Below are 22,039 nucleotides of genomic sequence, written 5' to 3' on the forward strand. Positions count from 1 at the left end.
GGACTATCCGATTACGGAGAGGAAGATCGACGTTGTGCCATTGCTGCCTGCCCGACCAAACGTTTCACACTCCATTCCTCTTAATCTCAGAATGTTGTGATTACCGTTGAAGTTCTACTGTCTTTCTTTTTCTTCTATAGATAAAAATTTATTTTTGAACATGTGAACTGGATCAGGAGCACGCATTGGCTTGAGGTACGTGTTAAACATTATACCTCAAAATCCAGACTCTGTGATGACGATTTCGCTGAAGTTCAATGAACGTCTCTCTTTTGGGATGTTGTGCATCGAGGGGCTGAAGCGTTCAAGGCTTTAATGAGAATTATACTTGCAGCGAAAATAATTCCCAGCTGGTCTTATCTTTTTATAAGTGATTCATACTCCTCACGGTATGAATATTTACGGTATGGACTTCCATTGTCGTTTGAATTTTGCCGCCTAGTCAGACAAAGATGGAAATTTAATAGTCATTCATTTTTCTTACAGTCCAGCCAACGTGTCAATTGTCAGAATTTGACTATTTCTGCCGTAAAAGTGCATGTGTGTGTTGTGCATTAATGAAGTTGTAAATTCTAACTAATTTCTGCAGTAGCGAAAACATCTTCTGGGACTGTTAACCAGTAAGCGTCCAGGCACAATAGTTCAAATTTATGTTTAGTTTCCGGCACTAATCATCTGTTTCGGCATCTAGAAGAACTGCATCTCGGAAGAATAAACAACGAAGATACTGCATTTCGAAATTCAAGTTAATGATTGGTTGAGCTTCGTCAAACTATAAGTTAACCAATATGGAGTGTGTTGGTATGAATATATTTATTTGCATAGTGATCTATTGTAGCGTTTTCTCATACGATTGCTCGTCTGTTCGGCAGCGTAGTTTTAAAATGTAAACAAATTAGACCAATAGTTAATTCTTTTTATCTGCTGTTTCAATCCTTTGTCAGTCATGCAGCTTTTCAAATAGTGCATGTCATTTTAGAGTAATATCAGGACAAAAGCTAGACGATTTTTATTGTAAAATTAAAATTAATTTTAAGTTGTATCCGATTATAATTTCGTATTTACACGTTAAGGACGCTACGGCTGAAATATTACGCCATAGTTGATGGGCAGTTTTTTCCCAGTGTTTGTACGTTATAACGTATAGTAGGACTGAAGGGTTACTTTCATTTTATTTGCATTTTTAGGGGCAGAAAAGGGTGATTGTAGTAGTGAAAACTGTAGGCCTAATGCAGAATGTTTGCAAGAGACAGAAAAGGAAAGTGGTACTGTTCCTGATGGTGATGTGAATGTTGAAAAAGTGGACTTCAAAGTAATATACAACAAGACGAAATACGATATTAGTTTTGGTTTAGATAGCACTGTCGGGCAGCTGAAGGAACACCTGCAGGATGTCATAGGTAGGTTCTGTGTGTTTTATTACGCTTAAATCTTAGTACTATTTTTTGGCATGATACATGTAGTTTATTTTTCCCTGTTTAGTGTTTAGCACTATTTCCTCTCATATTCATAATATTTATAAGATCAATTTGTTTAGCCCATTGTGTTGCTGGCGAATGTTTAGAAACTTTCTCATTTGTGCCACCTGTAGTTTCTAACCCTTGATTTATCAATTTTGCAGAGTCATTGATCATACAATTAGTAGTTTTATAAGAATGTGATCCTTGCTTCACCACTCAAATATTTTGTCAATTGTAGCAGGAAAACTGACTGTAAAAATGAGGTTGGGTAGAGGCATAGATCTACTGTGGCACAATCTTGTGTGATTCGCGAAAAAATGACACATATTACATAAGTATGAAATTAGTATCTGTTTAAACCAACAAACTTGTGGGAACAAAATGTCAGCATCTGTATTTTTCTGACATTTAGCCTATTTGTGTACGCTTTCCACAGTGATATTTTGAACATTATTGTTGAAACAAGAACCATTTGTTTCATTTATATTGATTGCTCTTTCAAACAGAACACTTTTATTATCCACTTGTTGATATTTAGGCTAGAGTATGGCATGCTGTGTTTTTACTGAAATATTTGTAGATTGGCCATGATTTGATATTTTGTGTTAAAGGCCTATGCAATTAGCGCACATACCCTACTATTTTGAAAACTACATCATCATGTTGTGGTTTCAGTTATTAGAGAAATAATAAGTAACTGAACAAGTTTTGCAAATTTTTTTTTGTTATAATCAAATAAATAGAAATCATTGCTTGGTCATTTCAAGAAAGCCTTGTAGTGCACTACAAGCACAATTAATAATTAGTGTTAGGCCTTCCTCACATTTGACTGACTGTAAGCAGAGAGATACGTTAGACTGCTTTACCAGTTTTCTGTAATGAAATGATTTTGATCAGCTGATAAATTGCCGCACTTAATATTTAGTAATTTCTATTTTTGTTATGTTTAAATTATGTGTTTTCTTCTATTGATAAAATGGAAATAATTCTGTGTTGAAATGAGCATCTGATAAATTCTGATACATCGGGGCCGAAGCAATCGTGTAATATCAACACAGTTAATGGTGCAGAAAAGGTAATAATTGGGTTATGAATTTTCGAAGCCAGTGAATGTAAATGCCAAATACGTGTTGTGGTAATAATGAACTGAAGTGCTCTGGTATGTTTATGTTCTCTGTACACTTTTCATCATTAAAACAAAAACTGCAGAGTACTTTTCGAAAACATATGTTAGATAATGGACGAGTCTCGGTGTATTTCAGTGCTTGTTATGTGCATATATCGTACATAAACTACGACAAATACAAGGGCAGTACACTACCTAACTGTTTCCTAGTTCGGGCTTATAAGTTAATTGGAATGTTGTGGAGTTCAGTGTGTCTTTAAATAGGGTACAACTTGTTGTGGACTGTTTCAGTTTTGTTAACTTCTACTCTGTATTTTATTTCTGAACATGCAGTGAAGACATTTGAAAGGTAGGTAACTTTGGGTCGGGTTGAGTAATTCGTAAATGCCATATGAAATAATGCCACCAATTTAAACAGTAAGCCATGCTGGTATAAGTTCAAATAACACTTATGTGATATTGTTCAATTACAGTTAATGTTATGGGTAAGTCAAAACTACCATCTTAAAACTAACAACAGTATTGAGCATATATATCGATCAGTTGGATGGAATTCAACTTGTCATTCTGTGTGTATTTTCCACAGTAAAAACAAAGATTTAAAGATCAGCAAATACCAGACTTTAACATTTCTATGGAAGCATTTGTCGAAATTTTTGACATAAACGCCATACGAAGTGACAAGCCAAAAAATGTAATACCATATGGTAAATAATACAACAAATATTATATGAAAGTGATAAGGTTTAAAAATTACCATTTGTAGTGTCTTTGTTTATACTCTGTGGGGCCACTGGGGTGATTTTTAAATAATTTTTGAAAGGTTGCAATATTATTCAAATATTTTTTGACGTAGTCCCACTTTTTTATTCACAGCTTCAAATGCATAACAGAAAGCAGGGAAGCTTTTTGAGGGTCCCTTGTGTTCTGAATCACACCGAAATTCCATCTATTTGTCCACCTGCTCAACTGAGTGGTAATGTGCTTCCCTTTCCCTACCATGCAGCGGGCCCAGGTTAGATTCCCAGCCAAATTGGATATTTTCTCCAATCGTGGACTGGGTGTTGTGTTGTCCTCATCATTTCATCATCACTGGCACACATGTATTTATTGGTTGAAAGTATAACTTTGGGTTGGGCACCAACAACTTTTCTGTGTTTCCATGGCTGATAGACTTTTCTTTTAATGAGTTTTTGATAATTTCTTCATCCTCTTGTGACCGTGTTTCTTAAGTTTTATCTTTGTTGTTCGAAAATCTAAAGTCTTGATCATTGGTAAGAAGCAGATCGAGAAAATAATGTGTTATCTTGTTGAAATGCCAAAAGTCTGAGAGAGGGAAAATTGAATCATTGTGGTTACATTTGTGTCCAGAGCAGCCATCAGAAAAAAATATGTACTTAATGAACATGTTTCGAACTTCTGTTTCCTTTCTTTGCTTCAGTTTCACCAAACAGAAAGAACATATTTTTTATTTGTTGAATTTTTAAAATTATTGTTTTCCATTGTTTATATAAGTAGGTGACGTCTAGAGGGAGTATTTTTGGTCATGATAGATTCTACATGAAGTCAAAATTGTGCAGTGTCACCATGTTGTAAGCACAATTTAGTTCTGGGCTTCAGTTTCAGATGACAGTTCATATCAGTTCAAGGAGGAAAAAGGGAAAAAAATCTTTCTTTGAAGTGTCAGGTGTTACTGCGTTTAAGATGTATTAAATGAAGTACTAAACATATATTTTTACGTTCGACCCAGAAACATTCCTGTCCTGGGAGGCAGGCTGCAAACAGTGGCACCTCACCAAATTCAAAGAGATTTTTTCCCGATAAACTGCTTTTATTTTCCTTTTTCTCTTAATCAGTATTGTGCAGTATTACTTTCCATATAACGGTGAACTTCAGTTTTTCAGTGAAACGGATTTTATAAAAATGGAAAATAATTCCACACATTAAACCAGTTCCATTAACATATCTTCACATATTGAGAGTGTGAATAAAACTAGTTTTATTTGACATAGCATTTTAATTCTTGTTGCATACTGATAGACATGGTTGTCAAACATACAAAAACTTCAAAAACAGGTGTGCAAATTGTAACACATGCTGGTTCCAAACAATAGCACTTTTATGATTCCCACTTAGAACTGAAATTATCAGTTAAGTGAATTAAATGTAGGTTTGTCAGTTTCTTCCTTTGATAGTGTGTGATGCATAATCAGTCTTCAAAAAGTCTTACCAATCTGGCTATTTCCTCAGTTTCTCACATTAATTATATCCTTTACTTTTATCTGTTATCCTTTTTGCAATTTAAAGTCTACTGCTCACTTTCGTGTTTTTTGCTCACCTTTCTTTCTTTTGTCAAAATTTTCGATAGTAGAGCAGTTTGTTTGGGAAGGATTGCACCTTTTTCATGATGTGGTCACCTACACATTCTCAATACACGGAAAACTCCTCTGGCCCAGAAGCCAACACAGTAGCCAATGGACTCTGAGCAATGGACAGCACAGTGACTGGGTGATGCCCATGAGGAGAGCCCTCAATCAAAGTAGATGACATTGTGGTTCACACCTCACAAATTAAAAAATTAAACTTACACCAGATAATAGCTGTCGAGATGTGGCTGTCGCAGTGGCTGGAAGAAGAAAATTTATTGCCTTCAGTTCTATGGCCATGTCTTATATATACAGATTGCAGCTACACAGGGTGTTACTGTGGTTTGCACACTGTGGTAAAATGCAGGTGGAATGGGAATCAAATCCCTATTCATTTGCCCTGTTGTAAATTTTCAGTATTTTGACTAAATCACTGACACAAATGTCAGAATGGTTCCTTAGACAAAACTGCTAATTTTTTTTCCCCCTGGGCCAATTGTAGAGACACCATAGGGCCAGTCCATGCCAAGTGATGTAATTTTGGAAAAAGTTACTGCATGACCATCACAGATGTTGCTGAAGTTTTGTGTGAACATTCACACATATTCCCAATGAACATAGGTAAGATTTTACATTTGCCAATTTAATAGTTACAGAGATATAATCATTTGTTTGTCCCTGTAGCACAGTATTTAATAGTGCAGCCCCTGAGTTTTTTTTAACTTTGAGACATAATGTCTCTGGTAGTATTTTTGTGAAAGAAACAAAACTTGGCAAACTTTTACAGCCTTTTGCACTCTCGGAAAATAATAAAAACAAAATTCTTGAGCAATTTTTGTATAACTTACCAGTACAAGATCTTAGAATATAAAATTTCATTCTCCTGCTGCATTCTCATAGTTTACAAATTGAGGAGGGCAAAATTGGCTTTTTTTTTAAACACCAAAATGGTTATTGTTAAATAGTTTAAAAAATAATAATAAGATGGAGATGTATTGAAAATGTGTCCATATTTTGCTGAAACTCAAATTAAATCTGACATCTTTGATTATGTTCTAAAATTGTTTAGTAATCTCCGGGGAAGGCAATATAAAAATAAAAAAAAAAAATGTTGATGACTCGGAAGTGAGATAAAGCATGATTAACTAGAAAAGCTTCAAAGAAAGATGTCTTTTGTCATGACTCATCATGACATATTTCAGTCTGTTATTCTGCTATGATTACTGCGGCTTCAAGCTGATTATAAACTTCAAAATTTAACTGTGCATTACCAAGGTATTGGAGATCGTACCAGTAAAATTCTTGCGTAACAGTTGCAACATACATATTCCAAAGTGCTGAAAAGTTTCACATCATCATTACAGTATGTAAATTTATTTGAAGTTCTCACAGTGAAATGCGGTTCCAAGTTTGAGTCTTGGTCTGGCACACAGTTTTAATCTGCCAGGAAGTTTCTTATTTGAAGTCCATAACAAAGTGAGAAAAGCAGTATTCCCACTGCCATAGGGGCCATGCCCAACAGCTGCCAGTGGGTTTCTGTATCAAAGGTTCCCAAGCCCGACAAGGGTTTTGTTACACAGGATCACAAGCATGATGGTATATTTAAATGTTGGAGGCCAAAGTTAGAAAAAGTCTATTTTTGGATCCTAAGCTTAAGTTTACTTCAAGCCACTTTAATTTTTTTACAGGTTTCACTAACATGCCGTTGAATTTCGTGACGAAAACCATATTGCCAGCCAGATTATGTCACTGATGATGTTGGAATAAGTGTGATAATGTGCTGATGTGATGTGCTGTGCTGTTCCAGAACCCAGCACTTTTCACTCCTTGGTGGCCAATGAAATGAATTTGCTGGGCCATGTGGGTGTATAAAGCTTTTTAAAGCATACTTCTACTCAGTGGAAGCTCCACAGATATTTCCAATTCACCACTCTTCTTGTTAAATGCATGCAGCACCCCAATGGTAGGCCATGAAAAGCTGATAACTCCATTTTGTTAAATTTTACAGATGAAGCGAAAATTGTTCCTTAAAAAATAGTTTAAAGTGACCCAGAGAGTTGCTACATGTGTAATGGTATAGTAGAAGCCTAGCTATTGACAGATTAGACTAATCCACCCACTTTCAAATCTCTTTGTGGTTATGGAGTTACTGGGCACTGGACTTGCAAGTTTTCACAGGCAGATGAGTTAGGTTTTCGTTGCCTACCATCAATATTGCTGTGGCTAGAGGTCTGAGGTCACCTTCATCACTGTCACTAATTTTGGCCAGAAAAGATAATGAATTATTTGGAAACTTGCTGACCTGATTTGTTTTATCAGTTGGCAAAATGGCATTAAATTTGCTTTCATCAGCACAGCAGAAATTGAATGAAATCAAGGAGTGAAAATCTGTGACATGTGGCTTGCAGTGCGGTTTTCATCTTAACGTTCGACAGCAAATTAATGAAACCTGTAAAAAAAAAAAAGAGAGAGAGAGAGAGAGAGAGATATAGAGAGAATAGTGGTGTGAAGTAAACATAAGTGTAGGATTGTAAAAGAGACCTCTTCTAGCTTTAGACTCTTAACACTTAAATATATCATCAAGATCAGGATCCTGTATAAAGAAGCCCTTATTGGGCTTGGAACCCTTTTGGTAAATTAACCCACTGGCAGCTGCTGTTGCACAGCTGTTGAGTGTGGCCTCTATTGCAGTGAGAAAGCTGGTTTTCTCACTTTAAAAGAAACCTGCAGTGATTAAGCATCCATAGACCGCTGTAACTCATTTATACAATATTTTATCAGTACAGTAATGTTTCACATGAACTACAACCACGCAAACACAAATATGCTATATTTTAAACCAGTAGCAAATCAGTAGCATTGTACAATAAAAAAGATATATCCAGAATTCTTTACAGCATAAGCTTTATCAAAAAGAAAAAAAACTGGCAGACTGCTGTGAATTTTATCAAAATCACACAATGTGACAGTAGTGTAAAACATGAAGGCAGTTTATAGGGTGTATGTTGCAGCTGTTATGCAATAATTTTTCTGGTATTATCTGCAGTGCCTTGGTAATGTACAGAAGTTTTGAAATTATAACCAGTTTGTTTCTGTAGTTGTCGTAGCAGAAAAACAGGCTGAAGTATGTTGTGAGGAGTTATGACAAAAGACACACTTTCCTCCTCCCCCTCCTGAGTTGTTCTGACTCAATCTCACTTCGTAATCAACATCTTTTGATATTACCTTTCCTTGAGGGTACTAAACAATTATAGAACATAACAAAAGACATCAGATTTGAGTATCTGTGGAATATGGGCACACTTCTAATTCACATCCACCTTGTTATTGCTTTTTAGGGCCTTTATGCTTGCATTGCAAAACCAAATCTAATTTTTTGGTGGTTTAGAAATTGGCTTTCTAATGAAATTGGTTTAAAAGAGTTTTCGGAATACTCTTCTTGTAAAAGTGGGGCATTTTTTGCAAAAAATAAGAAATGTAAAGTTTTCCCTTACTTTGTAAACTGCTGGAAAGCAGTGGGAGAATGAAATTTTATTTTCTATGACCTTGTATTGGTAAGCTATTACACGCAAAGTTTCAGATTTATGTCACAATTGCTTCCAGAGATACTTTGCATTTTTTTCCAAGCTTCTGTTTTTTTGGCTGACTTTGCTTCAAATCATCTATATGAAAATTGCTAAAGAAATCTGTTATTATTTTGCTTAATAGTGCAAAAAGTTTTACAAGATGGCCAAGTTTTGTTTCTTTCAAGAAAACATTGCCAGATATATTGTGTCACAAAGTTGCCAAAAAAACTCAGGAATACATTTTGGGATCAAACAAATGAGTATGTTGCTGCAAGTATTACATTGGCAAAAGTAAAACTGTACCTATGTTCATTGGGAACATGTCTAAATGTTCACACAACATTTCAGCAAAATCTGTGATTGTCCTGCGGGGAGCTCTATACCACTTGGCATGGTATGACTGGTAAAGGTTGAATGAATCACATTTTCCAACAGTGGAAAATATCATAAAATAATTAATGTAACATGATCGCCACTTGGTAAGTTTCATGCGTCCATGTTTAATTCCAACAAATTTACTTTTGTGGAGAGGAACATCAACAGTATTTAAGAGGGTGTGGCAGGTACCCTTTAGAGGCTCATTGCTGAAGTATAGATCAAAATTTCTGTCATAGTTACTGCGAATAGCAATTGGTATACAGATTTCAGTGGTGCCACATTGAAAATTAGCTCAGGTAATTGTGACAGCAGTTTGATCAAAAGTGGTGCCTATAATTGCACTTTCCTGTTCAGTGTTTCTCGATTCAAATTCTTCCAAACTTGTGATCTGTCTCCAGGTCACAGTATGATCATTTACAGTATGGTGTGACACTTGATTTATAACTATGAAATAATGTTAAAAATGTCAGACAACAGTTTATGAAGTTGTGGTAATTTGACCGGAAACTCATGTTAGGTAATACCTGCTAGTGCTGTAATTGTAGTGTATTGAAGTGCTTTGTTGCAGATTGTCAGGTGCTACCTGTCTACTTTTAGACTTCAGGAAGCTCTTCAGTTGCTGTGAGTTTAGGATATATTCTTGCATCTGTGATAGCCAGGTCCACATGGATCCAGCAGTAATAATGATTGCATGTGGCTCAATGTGACTTGGGTGTCCCTAACATCCCCCAATTATCTGCCCCCTTGTGCAGCACCTACTTCCTTTCTGGTGCTGGAATCCCCCATCTCAGACTGTCCTTGTTTCTCCTGTATCCCTTCCCATGGTGACAGTGTTTGATGTTAACCCAGCTGTGTCTCTAGCTTCTGTTGTTTTACATCTTTATGCATTTCCTCTGCATCAGTTTTTCAGCAGAAGTAATTTCTGGTCCCTTTTTGCCTTTGACCTCCATTTTCAAAATTTTTCTATAGTGTTTATTGGATGGGAAAGAATAGCTTAAATAGCACAAACTTTTTACGCCGCTAAAGATCCCCTGCCCACAGTGACTACCTAGGCTCATTTATGCACTTAAATGCCAATGCAGTAGCCAGTCTAATTTGATAGGGATCATTAATGTACCACTTCGATAGGCTTGTGACAACACAGGGATCACACTTCTGATGCCTGAGCTGCTAGCTCCCCATGCATGTGTAGAAATACATACCCAATTTCTTGGGGCATTGGGACTCCTGTCAACAACCTTTAAGCTAGATGACCTTTGCTGTGGCTAGGTGGCATCTGTGTGGAGAGCCCTTTATCAGAATATGTGGAATCAGTGTTCATGTTTCACACATGAAACATTTCAAACTACATCAATGTAATAGCTCTATTGATATGGCTGTCTCAACTAATAGGTATTGCCATTTCATTGAGGACAGTTATGTAGGATATAACAAACATGGTAAAGCAGAACAAACACAGAACAAGCAGCCAGAGGTGTTCACACACTTCTCAGATTAAACACCTTCTATGAACAAATTCCTATAAACACTACACTCGAAACAATAGGTCATTCCATTTCAAATCAACCAATAAAAAAATTTTAACCTTTATGTTTGACAGTTTTGTGATTTTTTTTTTTTTTTTTGTCATACCATTCAACTTATCAAACTAACATCAAATAAAAAATTAGAGGATAATGAATAACAATCTGTTATCTGACAGTGGCTTAAGAAAGCTGAAAGCCGGTTCATAACGAACTAATAAATAGTGTGCACTACCAACATATGGTACAGTATTTTTTTGATTTACACAAGGTGTTTGATACAACATGGCATTTTCACATTTTGTCATATTTGCATGAATAGGGTTTACAAGGAAATTTACCAGTCATCATCTGTGTGTGTTTTTTTCCCCCCGACTATTTAGATACATGCAGGGCAGTAGAGTCGCATAAGGGTCAGTGCCACACTTTTTGCAATTACAGTAAACGGCATTGAAGATGTGATGGCACAGAGTCACACCAGAATTATATTTAGTTGATCTTTGTTGAAGTTATAGCTCCATATCACTATGTAAAGCAGAATGCCAACTTGTATGGAAAGCAAGAAAAAGGGCACAAAACCATGAATACCATTTCTCTCTGACTAAATCAAGAGCTGTGTGCATTTGTAGGATACGGCCTCCCCATCCTTGGTGAGAAGTACATGTTGAAACCCAATGGAAATAAAGGACCACTACCATTTTCTAAGACTTCTTTTTGATGATAAGTTTATATGGTTGCCTCATACGCAACAACTCAAGACTTCCAGCATGAAGGAACTCGGTACTCTCCGCTTCCTCACTAACAGTACCTGGGGTGCGAATCACAGTTTCATTAATATTTTGTAAAGAACTCATTCTATCCTATTTGGACTACGGAAGCAGCACTGACCATCCTAGAAATATTAGACCCTGCCCACCACAATGGGATCCATGTTGCAGCCGGAACTTTCCAAAAAAGTTCAGTTGATAGCCTTCTTGTAGAAGCAAGAATACCGTTACTGAAATACAATATCAACATAATTTATTTAACCACACAATCATGATTAATCAAATAACGAATCAGCCTTGGCATTCAATTTTATTCCACAATTCAAAGACAAGTTACTCATGAACCACATTGTAACAGGACATCTGGCTGCATAGGGCTGGGAGACATCAGACACGAACTTCAACGTCCTCCAATTATCAGTATGCAACACTTCACCACAAACACCTCCATGGTATGTTCCCCAACCAGAAGTAAAGATAGACCTAAGTTGTGGCACCAAAGACAATACAAGTTCCAGTTTTTATCACTGTGTGCTTTATTCAGTCATCAAGAGTATTCACATGTTAAATCTCCTTTAGGCCGTTTGCCCGTTGGTGCAACACACCTGCAAGGAAATGTATGAGCATTGGACAGCTGTCACTTCAGAGTCTGACCCATTGTGCTGCATTGTACCTTGTCCACAGGCGCAACTGCGGTCCATGTGCAATGCAACATGTATGTGCGTAACTCCCATACAACCACGTCCAATGCAACTGCTCTGGCAGTTGCGTCACAACTCTGGTGTGACTTCTCGCATGGTATGTTCTTTCTTGGTTATTAGTTATGTCAGATTGGGTCCAAGTAATTTGTGCTAAGCTGGCTGTAACAATGGAGAGTCATCCGTGTCTATATAGTCACAGTTTGCCAGTATATTCAAACAAAATTGCTGTGGAAAAAGCATGAGAAACTGTAGGAAAAGAAACTGATGCGAGTGGTAAGTACATTGGTTGTTATTTCAGTAGTATCAGCATTGAAGTGTTTCAGGTTGGCTTGAGCTGCGTGATGGTTTGTTCTACTTCACCTCGTGCACCTAGCACTTGATAAGTTGCCACTTCAACATAAATAAGTTGCCACTTGAACATTCCTATTATATACAATGAATGTTGCATACTGAATATTCGGTTGCTGTTAAGTATTATTAATCAAGGTCCAACTAGCCTGTGTCTTGAATCTGTGTGCCTTTGTCCCCAAATTTGGCTCAGACTTCGCCTCCTTACAGACTGCGGATAAAGCTGCAGAAAATTAACTTCTGATTTTTGCTCACCTCACCATCTAAATAAAAAGTGAGATTCAATTCACCTTCTTATATTATCTTCAAAATTAGAACTCAATACATGATAAATGAGGACAGCTACCAACCTGTATAATGCCTCTCTGTGCTATGTACATAACAAATCTGATATTCAGCCAGGTAGTTAACAAGTATAATACCTTTATTATCTTTGAGATTTCGTGTTCTTAGATTTCATAGAGCTCTTTCCTTCTGCACTGCCTGCTCTATGGAAATACTATCTCCACCTCAGCATGTACGATTGTCTGACTACTACCCACTTCCATACATTCGCTGGATCATTAGCTCTGGTATCATCATCTACAATTTAAAACACCTCCCAACAATAATGTGCTCACCACTTATCGATTACTCTCTGACATGTGTATTTAAGGATGTTATACCTCTTATTTAGGGAATGGGATGTATCACTACAGTGTACATAAGGTATCGTGGCGATGTACAGCAATTTAACTGTGTGTTGATAATGTATTGTTCAGTGTTATCTGTTTTTTAATTATTATTGTGAAGTATTTTTATTAGAGCAACAAAAAAATCATCATGTGTTTTCATAGCTGATAATTGTTTTTATTTTGATTTAATTATTATTAACATAATACTTCCATAGCCAAGGTAAAGCAATATTTGGTGTCAGGAAATATTGCGTTAAAAGATTTTGTAATTGTTGGGCATTTGAGGTGTCATCAATGTGAGTGATGCCAGCTACTTGTACTGGCTGTCCAATTTGGTCCTGGTCAAAGCCATATTTGCTTACTGAATATGTTTTCTCTTCTCTGTTTCTAGCGGGCACACACACACACACACACACACACAATTATGACGCTACTCACTGTTGAGATTTATTTGCAAGTTATTAAATTTTGCAAAATGCAGGCTCATCATACTCAATGCATGACCCTGACTTAATCTACAGTTGAATATCCATGTGAGGTGATTGTCTTTTTTATGAAATGGTTGCATGAGATATTTTTGCAAAGGAACTACTTCATCAACAACAAAATAAAATGAGATCTTTGGTCTTGTAATGTCATGAGGTAAGGTACAAGGTTCAAGCAAACCAAGAGTTCATTGTTGTAGCCTGTGGTTCAGGCTTGAAGCTTTTAGAATTCCACCATCACAGTTTCTTCTCAAGATATCCTGTTTCATTTGCAGTGACATTTGCCATTGGAATTGGCTGCAGCCATCAGCATGATTGAATGGTATGACTTATAGCTGAAATCTGTTAGTCCGCTTCTAAGAATTTTCTTAAAAGTGCATGTGGGTTCCATGTATCATGCCTATGCAGATAGGTAGTTCCAAAGAGACTGAAAATGCTGTTTGTTTCCAGAGAGTTTTGTCTGAGCTGGCATGCATTGCTTCTGCAGCGTGTTCCAAATAGCTTCGCAGAATTTCTTTGTTGTTCTTCCAATGGTACAATTCCCATGAATGAAATAAAATGATAGTGAGGGGAGACTGCATCCACTTCCCAAGTGCCTAAAACAAAACTATCTGTTATAAGAGGAGTTGTAAGCGAAATTGCACTGATAAATTTTATAATTTTTTCTTGAGCTGTTATCAAACTTAGTAAACTGAAACTTGGCAACTGAAAACACTGTGCTTAAAGTAATACTACTTAATATTTACAGTATTTTTAATGGTATTAAATTAAAATTGAAACACTGAAAAAAGTGATGTACCTGTTTCTCCAATACCATTGCTGATAGACACCTGAAATTTAGGGCAGCTTTTGTTGATGTAGGTACAAACAAATTGGTGGAAAGAATTTTTTTAAATAATGTACTTTTCTTTATATTTTAATTACCTTCTGTAAAGAAACATGGAGAAATGGGGACTGTATTTTCAAGGAGTCAAAACCAGGTTGTAGTGGCGGCAAATGAAAGAAAGAATATTATTTGTATAAGGAGCTGCAGTTTCTAGTTCCAGTCATGAAACCTTAAGCTAGCAGATGTTGCTGGAAGTTTGCCTCCAGTTCCCAAACAAGAAAGTGAGGCTCTCAGCAGTGCACATATCAGTGATGATGAAGAAGAAATTGATGATGATAATGAGTTATCAAATGAATATGCTTCCCCAGATAATAAAACTCCAATACAGGCATCGTAACTCAGCACTAAGTCTCAGCCTACCTCGGTATTTCTGAAATGAAGACCAAACATACTGTGAAGAAGGTAAAAGTCTAATCACTAACATCTGCAGCTGATAAAGCTTTTATAGACTTTTGTAATCAGCAGATTAATTTCACAGAAGACAGTCTGAGTAAACATGTTTCAGTAACAGATGTGAAAAACATGACACACAATTTCGTCTGTTCAGAAGTGAAGTGGTACTATTGACAGATGGTATTCTCGAGTCCTCCAACTCATCAGTCATCTCCGTGCCCACAGATGACTGCGTGAAACACCTCTTCCATATAAAACTCACGAACATGTATCCTCAGTTCTGTGTGCCACATCCCATGAACCATTTACTTCCCAGGATTCCCAGTACCCATCAGTCAATTGGTGGCAGTTTGGTGCAGGCAGCCCAAATGTTTAGTTCTATGAACTCACATTGTTATTTTTCATGTCTTTGTGTTAAATATTTTTTAAATACCATAGAATTATAACATTTGTAATGAGCTTAAATTTATAAATACATTTGCTTCACGGTAAATTTCTTTTATACTTTATAATGATTAATAAATGCACCTTACCTCAAAATAAGTGGTCTTTCTTCAACTGAAATACTTTTCCTCCATTTTATGTCCTGTTTTGTAATGATTGAGCAAAGATTTTCAGCCAGCTCCTAAGCTTCTTTGACATTCTATAAATTCCTTTGAATTTTACTTGCACTAATACAAAAGCTGAACATGTCTGATTATTGTGAATGAGAGGATGAAACCAGAATTTGTTTTCTTCGAAGCTTCCTCAACTACCAATATGCCACGAGAAAATTACAAACTGCATAGCTTGGCATTGTTTAGCAAACTGACAAAATTCAGCACTTTTGAGATGGTTGCCCATTGCAAAAAAGTTGCATCAATGGACAAAGAATGTGCGATATGCAATTCTCCTTCAACTGTAGCCAAAACGTTGTGTTGCATCAGTGGATGAACAGCCCTATACAGACTGCTCAGGAGATAATGAATAAGTTTTCTATGCATACATAAACAACTGCAGTTGTGAACAACATTCTCTGTCAAAAGAATGCAGCATACATTCTGCAGAGTTGATCGCCATACATAGAACATTGCAAAACATGATAATTTTTCCTTGACAGATTTTCATTGTTTTGCGAACAATAGGTAGGTGCTACCCAAAACATCCATTGGTCTCTTCTGCCACCCATGACAAACTGTCGAACTGTGTGCCCTCAGCATACAGTGCTTTTTCTTTTTTTTTCCCTTAACCATGTTGGCATTCCAGGTAATGAGCTGGCTGACAAACTAGCCAAAGAAGCAACAGGGATGGAAGCACTCAAATTCAGTGTCCCAACTGATGAACTGAGGACACACATTAGACCCTGCATCCTGAAGAAACGGGAAGACAAATGGCAATTAAGTACACGATACAATTAACTACGGACCATTGACGCACTGCTAAGGCAAACTTTGCTACAAAGCTCAAGGAGGAAGGTATTGCCTTATGCAGATTACGAATTGAACATACCAAAATAACTCTAACATCAACATAGTTGAGTCTCTTTACATTTACAATCATCTTGAACATCCCAATTATCCAATGGGGGAAAGGAGACCAAAAGCTTAACATTGAATCTGAACCATTTGTCAATCCTGGTAGCTTGTCACGTTGTTGAGAGGTGAAGGTTAGATTACAGACAGATTGAAAATTTCTGTGATCCAAACCTGATTCTGTCCTACAACCTCTGTTTCCAAACTCTTGCCTTAGCTTTAGATCACAAAGCCCAAAAATACATGCACTCTTTGACATGACTTAAAAAAGGTATGTAGTTTTCAATATTTTGTAGTCATTTGACACTACTTGGACATGTATCTTCGAACTGCCCTCTGAATAGCGCTTCTACACACATTTGCGCATTTTTATGCCATTTTCCCACTCGATGTTATTTCAGATATCTGTTTTGCCATTCAATCCATATTTGTTGTCAATTTTACCCTTTTATCCCATTGAGAGATCTGAAGTACTTACCTTACTGTGATATGTTGACCATTCAGCATCATAAAATATACCTTATCTGTTCTAGTTTGACAAATAATAAATTTCTTGTTTACTGTGAGTGCATAGTGTGTGGAGCTGAAACCTCAGTGTATTGTCGTTGAAAAATGAAGTGCTCACAGATGTGTTGTGGAAACTGCGTTGCGAATATGGTTTTACAGCATGTGAATGTCAGTATTCACAAAGTCTGGGGCCAATGGGCACCTGAGCTTGTGAAGAGTCTCGGATATATTTTAGATATTTTGCAGTACACTAGAGCAAACCCTCCTATCAGGATACATTTTTGGGTATGAATAGCTCCCATTGGTTGCAGGATCATTTTCAAAGTGTATATTAGGATTCAACTTACATACAAAATTTGCAGCTTTCAAGAGAGATATCAATGTACATCTAACAAAGAAGTTGTTGAAGGGAAAAATGCCCAAATCTGTTATAGTTCCCTGGATAGTTTTGAATAGTTGTTCCAGCAGAGAAAATTTCTCTTCTGTGTAAGAATAGAAGTTAGTTTATGCTTTGTTACATTGCTTGCAGACACCCACAGCAGCCCATTATGAAAAAGTAATATGCACCTCTTGCTACAAAAGTGTCGAGGTGTTGATGTATCAGTAAGCAGTTTAGGGGGCACACGAAAACAAGAAATATGATGTAACAGTCAAAGGGAGTACTCCGTGACTAAAACAACTTGTCGTTTGATATTTGTCACACTGCAGTACAGTATTATCAGCTGCACCTCTGTTAAAGCTCAAACAGCACATTGTGGCGGGTGAGCAGCACTGGCGCTCAACTTGCCCATCACTCAGCAGAAGGAGAACGGACTGCTGTCAGATTGTGTCTACACTGCATTACTTGAAAACTGCATGTGGTCTGACGTTTGGCAGTGGCTAGTCTGTGTCATGTTGTAAGGTTTGTTTAGATCAATTAAATTCCAAGGTTTTCAAAGCTGACAAATTATTTTAATCTGACTATTGTGATGTTGAAATGGACTAGGAAACAGTCAGTGATTAAAGGGTCACTGCAGGTGAGGGGAAAACAAACAGCCATTGTTTAGAGTCTTTATGTCAGTGTCTTAGGACAAGTTAACTTTGATGCACATGTTATAAAAAACAGTGTTGATGAATAACGAGTTTTATGGGTAACTTTTGTGATTGAGGACCTTTACTCTTCCACAGAATAACACTTTTACCCACACATTCCTTCCTCCTCCCACCCAGTGCTCAAGTGATTTCTGATTGTTAAAGATTTGTTTGTGTTTCTATATATGTTGATTACTTAAAGATCCCCAATGATCTCCCCTCAGTGGGCTCACAGCTATCTCATTAGTGAGTTGGTGGGTAAACAAGGGGCCCAAAGCTACTGCAGCACTTCATTCCTTTCTTGTGATGTGTAACATGCCACACTATTATTTATTAATTTATATTTAATTGTTGCTTGCTGTGGTCTAGCTGTTTGGAAAATAAGGTGTCGGACATTCATACATAGCCGGTTTTGGAGGATGACCTTACCCCAGACATACATGCGTCGATAAATAAAGTTCTGAACCTTTGCCCACAGCACATGCCTTGTCTATTCTCCCACACTGTTCTATAACTTGGTTCCTTCCATAATATTGTAATAATAATGAAGAGATTGTAATATGTCAACATTTTGGGCAACACAGTTAATTTATTTCGCTTTAATTTAAAGTATCACATCCATACTTGTTCTGATCGCTTTCACACTGTAATTACAGTCACTCATTTGCCTCAAGCTTATATGAGTTTATCATTACCAATTCCTTGCAGCATGGTCGCATTTTAATTACCTGTCAACTCCTCTGATAAGAAATGAAGCCATGCTTTAAAATTATGTTTTACCACAAACACTTTTCTCTCATACATATGTGTTCTATTCGTGTGAGGGCACTGGTGCAATTGACTCATTCCTTCATGCCATATAACTCCAGGTGCCAGCCTGTTCCTTTTAGAACTATGGGGCATCTCTGTCAGCGATGCTGCTGCACTGTAGCAAAGAAATGTAAGAATAGATTTGATCCATCAAGTACAGGATCAATATGTATCTCCCAACTAATTATTCTCAAAATCCAAGTGAGATTTTGAAAGTAAAAGAAAAATCCTCCCCAATACTGAAAAAGAAAATTCGCCACTGACTGAAAATAATTGAAGATGGCAGTGGTGCCCTCTTAGCTTGGCAACATTAATTCTCTCTCTCTCTCTCTCTCTCTCTCTCTCTCTCTCTCTCTCTCTCTACCACTGTAATGTGCTGCGAGCTCACTCTTCTTCCACGCCACTCAGGTTTATGTTACGTACACGATGACTAGGTGACCTATTGACAGCTGGCTCGCCCCTGTTGTTGTTGGCTGATAGGAACGATTTTTGTGCTTGCTGAAGACATCCAGCTGGCTGTTGAATTCTCTCCAGTCCATTGGCTGCTTCATTCACTGCCTGAAGTCTCACCACACTGTCAGGCTGCTCTCCGCAGTGCCATTCTGCAGTCAAATGCAGCACCTCGCTTCACTGGCTCTTAGCATGTAACAACCCATCACACTGTGTGAGCCCCAGCTTCTTCTAGTAATTTCTTTATGACTGCTTGCACCAGTTACACTGTCTAACAAGTGTTGTTAGTGCTGGGCCCACTCTTACTATCTCTTGAATTGCTCTGCTTTCAACACAACAGGCTAAATAAGAGGCTGTGTAACTGAATATGTTCAAAGCAGCCTGTCACTAAACTACATATATTCTTAATTTTTAGACATGTCCATTACAAGAGTCACAATAAACATTCATAAACTTAAATAGAAGGAAACATAGTCAAATTAATATACCAATACAGTATTGACATGTCCATTATTGGCAGTTAGATATATTACACTTAATTACTTCATCAGCACTGTTAATTTAACTTCCTATTTTCCTCTTCTTCTGGGGGGACAGATCTCTAGTAAAACATTTCTTTACATGTGCCATGTTGCATACCATATGCACTCCTGGAAATGGAAAAAAGAACACATTGACACCGGTGTGTCAGACCCACCATACTTGCTCCGGACACTGCGAGAGGGCTGTACAAGCAATGATCACACGCACGGCACAGCGGACACACCAGGAACCGCGGTGTTGGCCGTCGAATGGCGCTAGCTGCGCAGCATTTGTGCACCGCCGCCGTCAGTGTCAGCCAGTTTGCCGTGGCATACGGAGCTCCATCGCAGTCTTTAACACTGGTAGCATGCCGCGACAGTGTGGACGTGAACCGTATGTGCAGTTGACGGACTTTGAGCGAGGGCGTATAGTGGGCATGCGGGAGGCCGGGTGGACGTACCGCCGAATTGCTCAACACGTGGGGCGTGAGGTCTCCACAGTACATCGATGTTGTCGCCGGTGGTCGGCGGAAGGTGCACGTGCCCGTCGACCTGGGACCGGACCTCAGCGACGCACGGATGCACGCCAAGACCGTAGGATCCTACGCAGTGCCGTGGGGGACCGCACCGCCACTTCCCAACAAATTAGGGACACTGTTGCTCCTGGGGTATCGGCGAGGACCATTCGCAACCGTCTCCATGAAGCTGGGCTACGGTCCCGCACACCGTTAGGCCGTCTTCCGCTCACGCCCCAACATCGTGCAGCCCGCCTCCAGTGGTGTCGCGACAGGCGTGAATGGAGGGACGAATGGAGACGTGTCGTCTTCAGCGATGAGAGTCGCTTCTGCCTTGATGCCATTGATGGTTGTATGCGTGTTTGGCGCCGTGCAGGTGAGCGCCACAATCAGGACTGCATACGACCGAGGCACACAGGGCCAACACCCAGCATCGTGGTGTGGGGAGCGATCTCCTACACTGGCCGTACACCACTGGTGATCGTCGAGGGGACACTGAATAGTGCACGGTACATCCAAACCGTCATCGAACCCATCGTTCTACCATTCCTAGACCGGCAAGGGAACTTGCTGTTCCAACAGGACAATGCACGTCCGCATGTATCCCGTGCCACCCAACGTGCTCTAGAAGGTGTAAGTCAACTACCCTGGCTAGCAAGATCTCCGGATCTGTCCCCCATTGAGCATGTTTGGGACTGGATGAAGCGTCGTCTCACGCGGTCTGCACGTCCAGCACGAACGCTGGTCCAACTGAGGCGCCAGGTGGAAATGGCATGGCAAGCCGTTCCACAGGACTACATCCAGCATCTCTACGATCGTCTCCATGGGAGAATAGCAGCCTGCATTGCTGCGAAAGGTGGATATACACTGTACTAGTGCCGACATTGTGCATGCTCTGTTGCCTGTGTCTATGTGCCTGTGGTTCTGTCAGTGTGATCATGTGATGTATCTGACCCCAGGAATGTGTCAATAAAGTTTCCCCTTCCTGGGACAATGAATTCACGGTGTTCTTATTTCAATTTCCAGGAGTGTATGTATTAAAGTTCCAACGTGCTTGGGAGTTTCAGTGCTGTAACCTTATATTGTCCTTTATATGCATGATGGAACTTTTAACACCGAATCCATGACATTCTAAATTGTAGGATGCTCCAGTTTATCATATTGTTTTCACCTAGCATCAGGTCTTCAGTAACTGTTTGTTCCACTATTTTGACCTTTTCCTTCCATGTAACATATATATCGTAGAGATCAGTAGAGTCCTGAGCTGGCAGGGAATCAGACCAGTCTTCTGCCACCCAGGAAGATTAAGGAAATGTTGCGACCCATGAAAGATAATCTCGGCCTGAGAGTACCGGAAATTTACAGCATTCCTTGCGAGTGTAGCAAAATTATATGGGCCAGTCTATAAGAAGTGTTGCCGACCGCTGTGTGGAACATCGGCGTCACCTGAAATACAGGTATCTAGAAAAATCAGCGTTGGCTGAGCGCAGTTTGTTAAATAAACATATTCTATTCGATACAACAAGAATACTTGCTCACACTTCAAACTATTGGGACTCTGTCATCAGGGAAGCAGTTGAAATTAGACTATGTGAAAATAATTTCAACAGAGACTCCGGATATGCACTCACCAAAGCATGGAAGCGCGCAGCTGATAAAGAAAGAGCGCAAGGGAGATTTCTTACATTCCTCCCAGTTCTCCGCCTGTTGCGATGGATGGCGCTACAAGCAACACTGGATAAAGTACGGAAACAAAATCTACGGACATAGAGGCCACCACCTCCGTTTTCACCGTGACGTCATCCAGTCAATCAGAAGCCGTCCACTGCTTATAGAAGCGGAAGCCTCACTGGTCCACGACAGTCAGTTTTACCCCTGATGAAGATGACGGAGGTAGTCATCGAAAGCTCAGGATTTTATCCAAATTTGACGCGGCAAGTAAACAGAGAACTTTTTTGCAAGGACTCTGTCGTGAAAAACT

At 38.6% G+C, this 22,039-nt stretch overlaps 1 protein-coding gene across 1 annotated transcript in view; it reads left to right on the top strand.

The window, feature by feature from the left end:
- The first annotated feature begins 501 nt into the window (after positions 1–501).
- The window catches only part of LOC124789386 (ubiquitin domain-containing protein UBFD1-like), a 59,201-nt gene continuing 37,663 nt past the window's right edge, over positions 502–22,039 (top strand). Inside the window, exons 1-2 of the mRNA XM_047256718.1 lie at positions 502–801; positions 1,188–1,400. Coding sequence (XP_047112674.1) covers positions 789–801; positions 1,188–1,400 — 226 coding nt within the window. The 5' untranslated portion in view covers positions 502–788. The remainder of the gene's footprint in view (positions 802–1,187; positions 1,401–22,039) is intronic.

The sequence above is a fragment of the Schistocerca piceifrons genome, chromosome 3, assembly GCF_021461385.2.
Source record: "Schistocerca piceifrons isolate TAMUIC-IGC-003096 chromosome 3, iqSchPice1.1, whole genome shotgun sequence".
NCBI lineage: Eukaryota > Metazoa > Arthropoda > Insecta > Orthoptera > Acrididae > Schistocerca > Schistocerca piceifrons.